We start from the raw sequence: 15,803 nt of genomic DNA on the forward strand, positions 1-15,803 counted from the left end.
TTCCCATTTAGCAAATATTTTTTCGCACAGCTCAATCCAAAATGGCTGATCCCCTTATTTTGAGATTTTCTCCCTCGTTCTAGATGTGATTTGGAGTGGAATCAGCTTTCAAGGCGGATGTTAGCAGATTTTAGAATGCTAGGGATTCTATAGATGTAAGGCAGGAAAGTGACAGTGGAAAATCAGCCATGATTTTACCGAATTAAAAATAATTCTCCAGGGGTCCTTTGGCCTTTTCTGATTCTTTTTCTTCTGTTCTTACAAACTATGTCCACACCATCACAATCATTATCTACAATTCAGATCAACTCACCTTATAAAGCCAATTAGCTTGCATTTATTTATTTTACATTCTGAAATATTTTAGCCATATTTCTATGAGAATACATACTTGAAATTCTTCAATATAAAGTAAAAATAGGGCAGCTGAGAAATTATAGAAACAGCCAAATATAGGCACTATCCATTGTACAAGTAGGTCAGACTTGAAAATGCTAAATTTACTGAAATGTCTGGTGTGATACTTATAATTTATTCCTGCACTCTTCACATCCACTCAAAGTTATTGAAAGTTCATGGTTGATTGCACCCAGTGAGAACTACCCAGCAATTAAGATATTGGTGAACAACTGGATAAACAGGGAGGTCTGAGAAATAAACAAAGCACATAGGCGTAGGGGAAGAGGGGCAGTGAGTTCAACATCAGGTACAAGTAGAGAGGAAAATGTAGAAAGGGAGAGAGAGTATGTGTTAACTGAGAGGAAAAGTTGCAGGAAAAGAAAAGTTAAATTTAGATAGTGATTTTATTAACATCTCCAAAACATATCACCCGAAGGAATGCAGTGCTATGTTTTTTTAAATGTTCATTTTCTGGGCAAGCAAGGTTGAGAGACAGTTATTAGTCATTCTCAAATCTGTTTAAAAAAAAGGTGCTTACTTTGTTCATTACCACCAGATGTAACTTTCTGTGGTGAATTTAATGAACAGCATATAAGCAATTGCAGCAACTTCATGAAAAAATACTGGGAGTTAAGGGAATAATGGTATCTTCACCAAGATAATGATGAAGTGGTGCAGATCGTCCAGCAGCATGTGGCAATTCAGTTCATGGGGTCAGTTACACTCACTAGTTGTTGTTGATCTGCACATTAATTTCGGGACAAATTGTTCATATAATGTTGATTTTCAGTAGCTTGATACATCATACAAGTGGATAATAGTAGACCAAACTATGAAATAGCGTGACAAAGGGGGAAATAAATCTATCCGAAAACATCAACAGCAGATTAGAATTGAAAAAAAGCAACACTGAAGATTTTTCATTCAGGCTATGTGCTTTGTTTAAATGACAGAACATCCATGATGTTAAAATATTGTACATCAACACAGTTTGAAGCTTCAGTTTCAGCTTGCAATGCACATAACTCCATATGATTGGCATAATTTAGTACTTAGAGTTATTGGTGAGACCATCAACTGATCCCTAATTTTAGCCGTTGCTACACCTTGTAGTACAATATTCTTCCCATTTTAAGCCCCAGTTTCACTCTATCTCCTCTTTCTCATCCTCTTTTAGCCCAAGTGGCACCCCTTTGGAGGAGAGGACAGAGGACAACACTACTGATCTTCCAACAATCCTTCAAGTCTATGGCCAATATATTCATCTAGTCATTCTGTTGCTGCCAGAGTTACCCAATTAGAGAGGCAACAGGGTGCAAGAGGCTGATTAACTAGTTCTTCCTAAATGTGCACGTTTCACTTTATACTTTTGGTTATTCGAAGTATGGCAGCATCTCGGGCTGAATCTATATTGCAGCATGGCCTCTGATATAAACTGCACTGTTTATCAACCAATAGTTAATAAAATATTGCATCGCCGATGTATTTATTTAAAATACTGTACATATTTATGAATGACTGCTAAAGATGACTTAATTGAGAAAGTTTACCATGCCTAGAGATCTGTATGAAAAGTCCTTTCTGGAAACTAAAATGCATTTGAACTAACAGTTCAACTCTGTTGTGTGTCATCTTCTAGCCCATATCCTCTGGAAGTTTCAAAACAAGCACTAGTCACTGTTGGACAATCACTGTGCATCATTTTACATTTCCTTTAAAACAGTGGTTGGGTAATTTGATCGTCCAAAACAGTTGACTTTCTGTTAACTTTGCGAAGGAACCTACAGTGTTTATAATCTAACATGTTGCATTGAGACCTATGATTTAAATCATCATTTTTTTCCCCACACAATAGATCAAAACAGAGTCATCCTGTTTGTGGTAAAGTATCTTACTAAGCAGAAACTAATGATGTGAATTTCACACCCATCTACCACTTATAAAGTGCTTTGGTTATGGCTAATACTATAGTGTTAGTTGGATCCCGGTTTAATAGTAATGATACCTTGGGAAGTTTTAAAGCAATAGCATGTAATGATCACCCAGAGAATGAAAGAGAGAGATTATACAGCCTATTGCAACCACAAAATGTTATATGCAATTAGTTTTATAAGTATCACAGTTTAAATCAAGGTAGTGGACTTCAATTGACCCCAGCTTTTATTAAGATTTTCTTTTAAAGAGGTTAATAGTTTCAAATGCAGTCTGAAAGAAATATAAGCAAGTTCATTAACTATTCCTGCATGCACCCGAAAGATTTCATACTGTGGCATGTGTGTTAAATGTGCTTTCTTTGTATTTGTGAAAATTGTAAATTGTGTTTATTTTGCATTGCATGGAAAACAAAAATATATATCCTTGTGAGGAAATAAACATGTATAAATAAACATTTTTCCACAACTCGAACTGCAATATCTTGCATACATCACCAGATCTGAAATGTTTGCTTTAATATTTAACTATTAACATATTCCTAATACATTTTAGTATTACATGAAAGAGGTAGGAAACTCCATCATACCATTTATAATGTAAATAATGTAAATGATAATGTAAGATTGCTAACTAATTGTTGATATTAAAGCTACATCCGAGTATAATTTTGCAATAATTCGCTTGTCTGACTGGATCTTTAGCTCTACGGTTCTGCACATCCAGTCTTATCATCTGAATCTCGTTATTACGTCAATTCATTGATAGGTACACTGTATATTAGAAATCATTTTCACACAGTTGTCACTTTAACATCCTGTATTCCTAGCATCAGCAGAAAGGCTGATAAGAGTTGCTATAAATAAATAAGATACAGTGTCTGCAAATGCATGTCTCTGTGCGTACCATATTGCTGATATACTTTCTCTTCTTAATTCAATGTTAGTTGGCTTGCAAAAACAAATTAAATGTTTTTTTTGTTTTAAATCTGCATGACTCAACTGTGTTCACTTTGTTCTGGAAATACAGTAATATTACTTCTTGAGATGTGTTTTTATGTTTTGATATATGTGCTTACCCTTGAAGTGATGATCTTACAGTTTATGCAACATGATAAACCATACCATGGCATTTCACAGGAGCGTTATCATGTAAATTTTGACTGACTCATGAAAAGAGATAACAGGCCAAATGTTGTGCCGTGTAGGTAGGTAACCAGTAGCATCTTATTAAAGATGCACTGTTAGAAAGGTCTGAAAGGTTGGAGAAACAGAGGGGTTTAGGGCGGGAACTCCAGATTTTCCTGTCTTGATAGCAGGAAGCGTGACTGCAAGTTGTGAAGCAATTAAAATCAGGAGTGTGTAAGAGGCTAAAATGTGAAAGGATTAAGAGGCTAAAATGGGAAAGGAGCAGTGATTTAGGAAGAGCTAAGGGATGTTAGAGACAGGTAGGACTGGTGGGATGCAAAGATTTGAAAGCAAGGATGAGAATTTTTTAATTATGGTATTGTAGACTGGGGCAATGTATGCCAGTGAGCACAGAAATGGTGAGTGGACTGGGACATAAATGTTGGAACTTAGTCATTCATTTGCAAAGCATAAACTCGAAATACTTAAATTCACATTTAAATTTGAAGTACTCCTTTTAAACTGTTTATAAAAAGGAATAATTGCACATTGGCTTTTGTAGCCAGGGTCTTGATTTGTTGGCCATAGTTATGAAAATGACTATTAATTTAAAAAAAGGAAAACTTGTATTCTTACAATTTATTTGTTGACTAGGATATCCAGACTTCTGTACAGCCACTGAAGTGCAGTATTATTTAAGGATAACCATTGTTTTAATTGAACATTAAAAACAATATTTCTGTACAGGAAGCTCCTACCAACAGCAATATGACATTGATGAGCTGATTATTTACTACTACCTTAATCAGTGATTTTAATTAATTACCACTACCGTAAAGAACATTTGTTTTATCAGATAAAACTGAGGCATCAGACGCCTCGGTTTCATCTGGTAAAGCAAATGTTCTTTGAGGCAGCACGGTGGCGCAGCGGTAGTTGCTGCCTTACAACGCCAGATACTCAGGGTTGGTCCTGACTAAAGGTGCTGTTTGTATGGAGTTTGTACGTTCTCCCCATGACCGTGTGGGTTTTCCTCGGGTGGTCTGGTTTCCACCCACACTCCAAAGACGTACAGGTTTGTAGGTCGATTGGCTTCGGTACAGATTGTAAATTGTTCCATGTGCGTAGGATCGTGTTAGTGTACAGGGTCATCGCTGGTTCGCACGGAATCCGAAGGGCCTGTTTCCTGATTATATTTCTAAACTAAACTAAACTAGACTAAACTAAACATTTGGAGATTCATCCCAAGGATGACCTTTCTAACAGTGCAGCACCACCTCAACACTATCATGTGAATTGTAGCAAGGTCAAGGATATCTATTTTGTGAAATTGTACTCATGTCCTTGGATGAGAGGCTTGAACCCATAACACTCTGATGTAGGTAACACTTCAGGTAGCAGAAAATCCTGAATTGAGGAGTTTAAAAATGATGTACTGATACAACATATGTGTCAGATTGAGATTCAGCATAGCACATTTTCTACAAAGTCCATGGAGGCTTTTCATTTTTCTCTCACATACAGAAATCTCAATAATTTACAATCTAAACGGCATGAAATTTACATGAAAGGCAAGCTTTTGTACTCTGTAACCAACTCTGCTGTGAAACATCAGGGCTAAATAGCTAAGTAGCCTCATTTGCACACTATGTCCCTGTGGATATAGGCACAGATTGCAGGTCTGAATTGACATTCAGATTTACCTGCCCATGGCTACACTTGTGAATTTGATGCATGATGGCTTTGTTGATCTCAAACTGTTTGAGGGACAGATCACAACAGCTATTCTTCAAAAGCAAAGACATTTAGTGAGCCAATAAAAAAGCAATTCCTAAGAAGAAAGCAATTCTGAATTTATGGAAACATGCTGAGAAAAGAAGCTGAGTATTGGTTGCAATTTCCTTCAAAGCAAATTCAATGCTGTAAACTTCATATGAATACTTGTCAAAATTACACAATGGCTCTGGAATAAGTGAATCAATAGATTCTTTGTTAACTATTTTGCAGACCTGCCTATCACAATTTCCTTGATGCTTTTTAGGCCAATATGGGAGGACAGAAAGCCTCTTCTGTTATCTTGCCTTCAATTAGATTCTCTGTGTCTTTTCATTTTTCATGTTGCTCTCCTTTGACTGAAAAATGAATTCTAAAGAGCATATCTCACTCCACCCTCTCTATTGTACAGTTCTGTGATTAATGTACTGCTTTGAAAGACATGGCTCTGAGTTGCTACATACTGTAGTTCCAAGAAAAGTTTCATAATACCATGGATCTTTGAAAGGAGCATCTGAAAGTTGTCAACCCCTGCTTCCAGGATTGCACTTCTTATTCAGTTCTTTCTTCAGATAACCTGGTTTTACTAACAACACGGTGAAGTAAATCAGACTTTGAAAGTGTGTTTTATGGAAGTATCATGTGTTTCCATGGTGAGTGCTTAAAATAGTATGGCAATCTGTGTTTTATGTGCTAGATATTGATCTTTGCGTTCATAACCTCATTCAAGCTACAACCTCGTTCACAACCTCATTCAGGCTCGTTGTGGAACCCACAATTTGCTAGGCACTTATAAGTATGAAATGATTGGCACAAGCAATATGTATGAAATTATGTTGCAGTAAAATAATTATTTTATTTAATATCTATCTTTGATGCATTTACAATTTGAAGTGGTTTGCTTGTTGAAACTCAGTCTAACTGTAATTGCCAGAACTTCCATATTAAAAATGATGTGTGATGCTCTCAGTGAGATTTTATTTTTTCTCCAGTGTTTGATGATTGTAGGCAACAGTAATTGGAGCAAACTTTGCAGCAAGCAGTTATGCACTGGTTTATTGAAGTTTTATTCCTGTGATTAAGCTTATCAATTTTAATGGAAACATGTGTAGGAAGGAACTGCAGATGCTGGTTTAAATCAAAGATAGACACAAAATGCTGGAGTAACTCAGCCCGTTTAGGGTTGAGATCCTTCTTCAGTCTGAAGAAGTTTCAACCCGAAATGTCACCCATTGCTTCTCTCCAGAGATGCTGCCTGTCCCGCTGAGTTGCTCCAGCATTTTGTGCCTCTTAACGGAAACCAAGCCAGCACAATTTTAAATTCACTTTTAGTGACAATTTCCCAAAACAGAAATCTTGGGGATTGAAGATATGATGTTTTATCCTCAAACATAATCCTAGTAGTCCTAACTTCAAATATGCATGTGATATTTGAAGTGGTCACCTTACATAGAAAGCCCAACAAGTAAGATGCAACCCTAATGCATTTTGATCCTAAAATTGAATGAGTCAATTGACCATTTGTACCTTTAGACTAATTATTTTGTAATTAAATCATCTTATTTTGGTGCAAAGTCTCTCAATGCTTTTCTGTTTCTTTTCTCAAGAATGATCTGATGGAATGGCTCTCAATCATTGGCCTTGCTCAATATTACAAGACACTTGTGGAGAATGGTTATGAAAACATTGAGTTTATCACTGATATCACCTGGGAGGACCTTCAGGAAATTGGCATCACAAAGCTGGGTGAGTGGTGACTATTCTACACTTACCTTTCTATTTGTGGGTGTTGTTTTTTGGAAGTTTGTGCTTGGGGCTCATGTGTGAGCAGAAAGTGATTTATAGCATCAAAGAATCTATGGTAAAGGAACCACAGTCCTACCTGCCTGGCATTTCTCCATCAGTTTGCTCAATGATTTCTTAACTGACAATGGCTGCAAGCGCATGTTCAGACTTGTACATGAGCCCTGTGGGAGGCTTCTGTTTATTCAATGGTTGTTCACAACCCTTATCTCAAACTTTCTACAAAACATTATTAAAACCCAGTTAAGTTAATAACATGACAGAGTATTGAGTATAGAAGTTGAGAGGTCATACTGCAGTTATATAAGATGTTGGTGAGACCACATTTAGAATATTGGGTTCAGTTTTGATCGCCATGTTATAGGAAAGACGTTGTCAAGCTGTAAAGGGTGCAGAGAAGATTTACAAGGATGTTGCCAGGACTTGAGAGTCTGAGCTATAGAGAGATGTTGAGCAAGCTAGGACTTTATTTCTTCGAGCACAGGAGGATGAGAAATGATCTTATAGAGGTGTACAAAATCATGAGAGGATTAGATCAGGTAAATACACAGAGTCTTTTGCCCAGAGTAGGGGAATCAAGACCCAGAGGACATAGGTTTAAGGTGAGGGGGGAAAGATTTAATAGGAACCTGAGGGGTAACCTTTTTAAACAAAGAGTGGCAGGTGTATGGAACGAGCTGTCTGAGGAGGTCGCAGAGGCAGGTTTAAGAACCAACGTTTAAGAAGCATATAGACAGGTACATGGATAGGATAGGTTTAGAGGGTTATGGGTCAAATGCAGGCAGGTGGGACTAATGTAAATGGGGCATGATGGTCGGTGTGGGCAAGTTGGGCTGAAGGGCCTGTTTCTGCACTGTATGACTTTATGACACAATCCTCAAAGGGGCAAATCTTATCGTAACAAGCGTTGTTGATAATCATCAATGCAGTGTTACAATCCACTGTAATATGCCCTTCGGCTGCCAGTCAATACGTACCTACAAATACAAATCCCATTTCCCAGTACCAATCCATAATCTTCTTATCTCCATGCAAAATTCTTCAAGTCCCCTCTAAATCTCTGACTCCTTATTCTAAACCTATTTCCTCTGGTTATAAATATTTCTGCTAAGGAGAAAAGTTTCTCACTACCTGTCCATTCTATGCTCCTCATAATTTTGTATACCTCATTTGGGTCTCTCAGCCTTCCCCACTCCAAGGAAAACAAATACCACATATCCAGACTGTTGTTATAACTGCAACATGTTATCACAGGAGACAACCTGGTGAACCTCCTATGCACTCAATTCAGTGCAATCACATTTATCCCTTAGTGTGACAATCTTTCAAATTTCCCATCATATCAGATTTATTTTGGTGGACCCAGGACCCTTTTATTCCAAAATACTCACACATTTAGTTTAGTTTAGTTCATTGTCATGTGTACCAAGGTACAGTGAAAAGCTTTTATTGTGTGCTAACCAGTCAGCGGAAAGACTAGACATGATATTGAGTCATCCAGTGCAGATACATGATAATGGGAATGGTGTTTAGTGCCAAATAAAGTCCAATTAGATAGTCTGAGGGTCTTCAGCGAGGTAGATAGTAACTCAGACCCGCTCTCTAGTTGTTGATAGGATGGTTCTGTTGCCTGATAACAGCTGTCTCTGAATCTGGAGGTGTGCATTTTCACACTTCTGTAACACTTGCCTGATGGGAGAAGAGGGAGTGACCGGAGTGAGACTCACCCTTGATTATGCTGCTGGCCTTCCTGAGGCAGCTCAAAGTGTAAATTAAGTCAATGGAAGAGAGGGTACACAAAATTGCTGGGGAAACTCAGCGGGTGCAGCAGCATCTATGGAGCGAAGGAAATAGGCGACGTTTCGGGCCGAAACCCTTCTTCAGACCTCTCTTCAATGGAAGAGAGGTTGGTTTGTGTGATGGTCTGGGCTGTGTCCACAATTCTCTGCAATTTCTTGCAGTCTTGGATAGGGCTGTTCCCAAACCATGCTGTGATGCATCCTGATAAAATGTTTTCTATAGCGTATCTGTAGAAGTTGGTGAGAGTTGTTGGGAAACTTTGAAGTATCTATGGTCTACATGCAAAATTAGGGCTGCTTTTTAATGCAGAGATGCTTAAAACACAAATGTTGATAAACCACTAATGAAGATGTATCATTTGCCAAGGGCCAGTCCAAGCATGTGTTAATTCAATGTGCACAACCGATCAGCTTTTCATTGTGAAGCTCAATGGAGAAAGAAAACTTGCGAAGAGTAAAATTGGCACCAGATATGTATTTGCTCACAAATAAAAGAGGCTTCTTATTGAAAAGTCTAGGAAATGTGAAGTGTTGTATTGCCCTATACTGAATGGCAAATGAAATCCTTTCAATATTTTAGAGAGTATTTTTGACCTGCTTAAACAGCTCATAGACTTTAGAAATAGCAGAACTGAAGATTTTCATTACATTTTGCCAGTGCAGATTTCTCAACCATTGGTGTACGGAACACAAATACCTATATTTTTATTACTCCCAAAAGCATTTACAAAAGAATGATTTAAACTGTTCAGTACTTTTACAGGGCATGACTATTTTTTTTGTTTCTAATGAACTAGTTTCAAATGTGGTCCCTTGTAATGTGGACACTACAGCCAATCCGTGCACATTAAGTTCCTCATTAAGAACCAACATAATCATGTTTTATTACTGAACGAGATATAAATATTGAGTAGGCTAACTGGATAAATTATCCAGCTCTTTTCTCATGGCGCCTTTTGTGTACAATGTGAGGTCTCACTTTACATCTCATTCAACCATCTGCATCTTTGACAGAGCAGAATTCCTTTAGAATCGCACAATAGTGTCAGGCCAGATTTTGTGCTCAAGTCTTAGGTTAAAGTCTTGAACCAATAACCTTGGTACCTCCAATTGAATGGCAACTGGCATGAAGTTGCCATGAAATTATAATCACCGCAATAACACCGTAATAATAACTAAGCTAGTAGCCATTTCCCCCCCCTTACAGAAATGACTGTTGGATGTTTGTGGCTGTAATGGTTGAAGGCAAACCAATTTATTCAACTGGTTTTGTAGGATCGACGACAGAAGACAGGGATAATTTTGAGTGCAAAACAAATTGTACTGTCAACATTTAACATTCATATTGATCATGATTCTCATTGAAATAAAACATGCTGTCTACTCATTATTGGTTATCTTTCACTACCCCATGATGTCAATATTAGTCATCTGTACAATTTTCAGTTATAGTCATAGTGTGGAAACAGGCCCTTCAGCCCAAACGGCCAACAACGTCCCAGCTGTACTAGTCCCACTTGCCTGCACTTGGTCCATATCCCTCCAAACCTGTCCTATCTAATTGAAAGCCTGTGGGTGTAATTCTGCAACGCCAATCGTGCATTTTGCAACGCCAGAACTGATTAGCCTTTGATGATCTTAGTTAATGGAAGCCTTTATTTTCAGTGTTTCAATATTCTCTCACTTAATGATCTATTGTGATCTTTTCAAATTATTTCTTGCCTATCTGTTTAAAGTTAGTTTTTCTTTGATGATTGATGAGAGGGGATCTTATTGAAGATCTCATCTTTTCTCTGATGAGGGGATCTTATTGAAACATATAAGATTATTAAGGGTTTGGACACGTTAGAGGCAGGAAACATGTTCCCGATGTTGGAGGAGTCCAGAACCAGGGGACACAGTTTAAGAATAAGGGGTAAGCCATTTAGAACGGAGATGAGGAGAGTTGTGAGTCTGTGGAATTCTCTGCTTCAGAGGACGGTGGAGGCCGGTTCTCTGGATACTTTCAAGAGAGAGATAGATAGGACTCTTAAAGATAGCGGAGTCAGGGGATATGAGAAGGCAGGAACGGGGTACTGATTGTGGATGATCAGCCATGATCACATTGAATGGCGGTGCTGGCTCTAAGTGCCGAATGGTCTATTCCTGCACCTATTGACTGTCTTTTTCCCTACTCACCTCTTGCTTCCATTCTGCCCGGAGAGTGCACATGAGAACAAAAATAAAGAAAGCATTTAATTCCTCCACCATGCCTCATGAATTCTCTCATCCATCAAAGATTCACACTTGTCCAGTCTTTTCCTTGATTATCAGATTCTTGGTCCTCCATTGCAGGATTGTAGTGTTCCCGATCATATTGCTTTATATTTCTGGCAAACTTACACTATTCCTTTGATTTAATACTGTCATTAATTGGTCGAGTCAGCCATGAATAGGCTACAATTCCTGCTAGTTTCTTGTGCCTTGAAGGACTTTTCTTGCAAATCATATAGTTCTTCAACCATTCCCAGTCACCATCATACTTTTAAAACACAATCTTCCAATCAGCTGTGGTTCTCAACCCATCAAAGCGTTTTTCTTTGTTTAGATTCACGATTGTTCTATTTAATCATGATCTGATTTGTAAAATAGGCAGCGTAATGTTTAAAGTTACGTTTCAGAAACATTTTTTTTGTTAAAAAAGCATCGAACCATTTGTTTTTATCTCATCAACCCCCATTTAAACAAATTGTTGCCAAGCCATCTAACTTACAATTGAGACATAATGGGCATATGGGAATGGATACTCAGATCAGTTTTAAACAGAAAGCTGAAGATTTTTTAACTCATTTTAACTACTGAGTTAATAGCTGTGCAATGGGCTGCTATGTCCTGAATGACATTGAATTTCTTGTGTGATCGATTCATCCAGACAAGTGGAAAGAATTCTATCACTCTCCTGACTTCAGCTTTGTAGATGGCAGAGAGGTTTTGGGGAACTCGAGAGGCGAGCCACTGCAAGATTCCTAACCTCGTGGCACAGTGATGCAGTTTTTGTTCAAAAACTGAATTCAGTGGGGAAGTGCAAAGTGGGGCAGCATAGTGGCAGTGATAGAGTTGCTGCCTTACAGCCTCAGTGACCCGGATCCTGACTACGGGTGCTGTCTGTGCAGAGCTTGAACATTCTCCTTCGTGAACACATGGGTTTCCTCCCATACTCCAAAGATATCCACATTTGTGGGTTAAATTGCTACAGCAAAAATCGCAAATGGTCCCTAGTTTCACGATAGTGCTGGTGTATGGGGAAATCGTTGGTTGGCGCATGGGTCAAAAGGCCCGATTCCGCACTGCATCATTAAATTAAACTATGACAGGCTCTGAAAGCCACATTATGTATATTGTTACGCCAGTTCAGTTTCTGGTCACTGGTAATCCACAACATATTGATTGTGTGATATTTAGAGATAATCCGTGATGGAAATGGGGGGTACGCAGGGGTACGACGTTCCCCTAGTTTTCAATTTCCAGCTCGGGTTTAATGAGCACTGCAGAAAGATTCGAGCCGTTTCTCACTTTATTCAACTCAGACGAAAACGATTTGCTAACTGCCACTGTTAGCACTTGTTAACAGCCAGTAGTCAACAGTAGTTATACAATGTGTCATCAATACATCGATCCACATTCCTCAGTAAATGTAATTGTGTTTTAAGGATACTCGTGTACATCGTAAGGTCCCAAACAGGAGATTAGTGGGCAAAATCAGAGCACATGGTATTGGGGGTAAGGTATTGACAAGGATAGAAAATTGGTTGGCAGACAGGAAACAAAGTGTAGGAAATAACGGTTCCCTTTCAGAATGGCAGGTAGTGACTAGTGGGGTACCTCAAGGCTCCGTGCTGGGACCACAGCTATTCACAATATATATTAATGATTTAGACGAAGAAATTTAAAGTAACATTAGCAAATTTGCAGATACACAAAGCTGGATGGCAGTGTGAACTGTGAAGAGGCTGCTCTGAGGATGCAGGGTGACTTGGATAGGTTGGGTGAGTGGGAAGATGCATGGCAGATGCAGTATAATGTGGATAAATGTGAGGTTATCCACTTTAGTGGCAAGAACAAGAGGCAGATTATCATCTGAATGGCAGGTAGACACAATGCTGGAGTAACTCAGCGGGTCAGGCAGCACCTCTGGAGCAAAGGAATGGGTGATGTTTCGGGTCGAGACCCTTCTTCTGCATGTCAGATTAGGAAAAGGGGAAGTGCAACGCGACCTGGATGTACTTGTACATCAGTTACTGAAAGTAAGCATGCAAGAAACAGCAGGCAGTGAAGAATACTAATGGCATGTTAGCTTTCATAATGAAAGGATTTGAGTATAGGAACAAAGAGGTCCTTCTGCAGTTATAGTTACCTGGTGGGACCACACCTGGAGTATTGTGTGCAGTTTTGGTCTCTTAATTTGAGGAAGGACATTCTTGCTATTGAGGTAGTGCAACGTAGGTTCACGGGGTTAATTCCCGGGATGGCAGAAATATCATATGATGAAAGAATGGAACGACTGGGCTTCACTGGAATTTGGAAGGATGCGAGGGTATCTTATAGAAACATAAAATCATTAAGGGATTGGACACGCTAGATGCAGGAAACATGTTCCCGATGTTGGAGGAGTCCAGAACCAAGGGCCAGTTTAAGAATACGGGGTAGGCCATTTGGAACTGAGATCTTTTCACCCAGAGTGTTATGAATTTGTGGAATTATCTGCCTCAGAAGGCAGTGGAGGCCGACTCATTGGATGCATTCAAAAGAAAGTTAGATAGAGCTCTTAGGGCTAGTGGAATCAAGGGATATGGGGAGAAGGCAGGAATGGGGTACTGATTGTGGATGATCAGCCATGATCACATTGAATGGCTCGAAGGGCCGAATGGCCTACTCTTACACCTATTTTCTATGTAAAATGCTGGAATAACTCAACGGAACAGGCAGCATCTCTGGAGCAAAGGAATGGGTGACGTTTCGGGTCGAGACCCTTTTTCATACTGATGTCAGGGATGAGTGGGACAGAGATAGAATGCAGTCAGAGACAGTAAGACTGGTGGGAGAACTGGGAAGGGGGAGGGGATGGAGAGAGGAAAAGCAAGGGCTATGAGGTTAGAGAAGTCAATGTTCATACTGCTGGGGTGTAAGCTACCCAAGCGAAATAAGAGGTGCTGTTCCTCCAATTTGCGCTGGGCCTCACTCTGACAATGGAGGAGGCCCAGGACAGAAAGGTCAGATTGGGAATGGCGTGAATTCACAGCTTTATCCTGCGCTACATAATCCAAGGGCGAGCAAACGAGCGGACAGACGGCCAAAAGCAACGATCATAGTGGAATAGATGACATTTCGGGTCGAGAACCTTCTTCAGACTGAGTCGAGGGAAAAGAGGATACCACTGATAGTTGGATTTTCTCGTGAATATAGCCATTGCCTAGCATTTATGAGACACAAATGTTACTTGCCCAAGTCTTGATATATTGTCCTCATCGACATTCAGTTGTAACTGCTTCATTATCCGGGGAATCATTAATGGTGCTGAACCATGTGCAATCATCAGCCAACATCCCTACCTCTGACCATACGATTGAAGCAGATGAAGATGGTTGCACCCTGGCACTACCCTGCCAAGCTCCTAGAGATGTCCATGGCTGAGATAATTGAACCACAATCATCTTGAGTTTGAGTTTAGTTTATTGTCATGTATACCAAGGGACAGTGAAAAGCTTTTGCTGGGTGCTAATAAGTCAGCGCAAAGACAATACATGATTGCAATTGAACCATCCACTGTGTACAGATACATAATAAAGGGAATAACATTAGTGCACGATAAAGTCCAGTGAAATCTGATCAAAGATAGTCAGAGGGTCTCCAATGAGGTAGATAGTAGCTCATGACTGCCATCTAGTTGTTTGTCTCCAATTCCTGATGGACTCCTTGCGAGGTCTTTCATGCCATGCTTCAGTGATTCCCAAAGTTTTGATACTCGTGTACATCGTAAATTTTCGTAAACATCTTGTACCCCTCGTTAAAAACAATCATATTTCATTGTAAAAGTCGATAAAAATTGTCATGCCGGAGTCTGCAAACTACCCAAATGCAGCAGCTATCACAACTTGAGTGGAATTCATACAAAATATATAATTTATTTGTAAATATGTATGTATAAAAGAATTCATAACCTGTGTTTTTTCTAATAATGAACCTGTTTCAGTAGTACATAGCTGAAAATTGCCACGGACCCCCTGAAGACCTTTCGCATACCACTGGGGGCACACGTACCCCACTTTGAGAAACACTGCCATACTTGATCAAATGCTGCCTCGATGACAAGGGCAGTTACTCTCAACTCCAGCTTAATTTTTTTGTGAATATTTGTACCAAGGGACGAGTGAATTGGGTAGAACCTAAACTGATGATTTTTAAGGCAATTGGTGTGAAGCCAGTGCAGCATTATTGAATATACCTTCCTTCCTTTCACTGGCGATTGAGTGCACATTAACACGGTAATAATTGGCCAGGTTGCTGCTTGTGGACAGTTCAGAATTGCATGTTAAATGAATATTTTCATGATTCAAGTCAAGATTGTCATGTGTCCCAGATAGGACAATGAAATTCGTGCATTTTCTAATGCACAACAGGATATTGTAGTTATAAATACAGATCAGATCAGTGTGTCCGTATACTAAAAATATATGTAGACACATCAGTAAACAGATAAAGTGCAACCGGTTGTTATAGTTCATAGTTTGTTTGAAGTTGTGTTTAATAGTCTGATGGCTGTGGGGAAGAAGCTGTTCCTGAATCTGGATGTTGCAGATTTCAGGCTCTTGTACCTTCTACCCGATTACCTGTTATTTTACAGATGTTTTAATTGGAAATTGTGGGAAAGCATTTTATATGGTTTCAGACTAACATTTAGAAATTGCACCTTCCCCTTCCTCTACAAAGTTGT

At 39.2% G+C, this 15,803-nt stretch overlaps 1 protein-coding gene across 9 annotated transcripts in view; it reads left to right on the forward strand.

The window, feature by feature from the left end:
- The window catches only part of caskin1 (CASK interacting protein 1), a 398,894-nt gene that overhangs the window by 370,430 nt on the left and 12,661 nt on the right, over positions 1 to 15,803 (forward strand). For all 9 annotated transcript variants that reach the window (XM_033040506.1, XM_033040507.1, XM_033040509.1 and 6 more), the window contains one exon: positions 6,839 to 6,977. In XM_033040506.1, the coding sequence (XP_032896397.1) occupies positions 6,839 to 6,977 (139 nt within the window). The remainder of the gene's footprint in view (positions 1 to 6,838; positions 6,978 to 15,803) is intronic.

This window comes from Amblyraja radiata, chromosome 22 (assembly GCF_010909765.2).
Source record: "Amblyraja radiata isolate CabotCenter1 chromosome 22, sAmbRad1.1.pri, whole genome shotgun sequence".
NCBI classification, from domain to species: Eukaryota; Metazoa; Chordata; class Chondrichthyes; order Rajiformes; family Rajidae; genus Amblyraja; species Amblyraja radiata.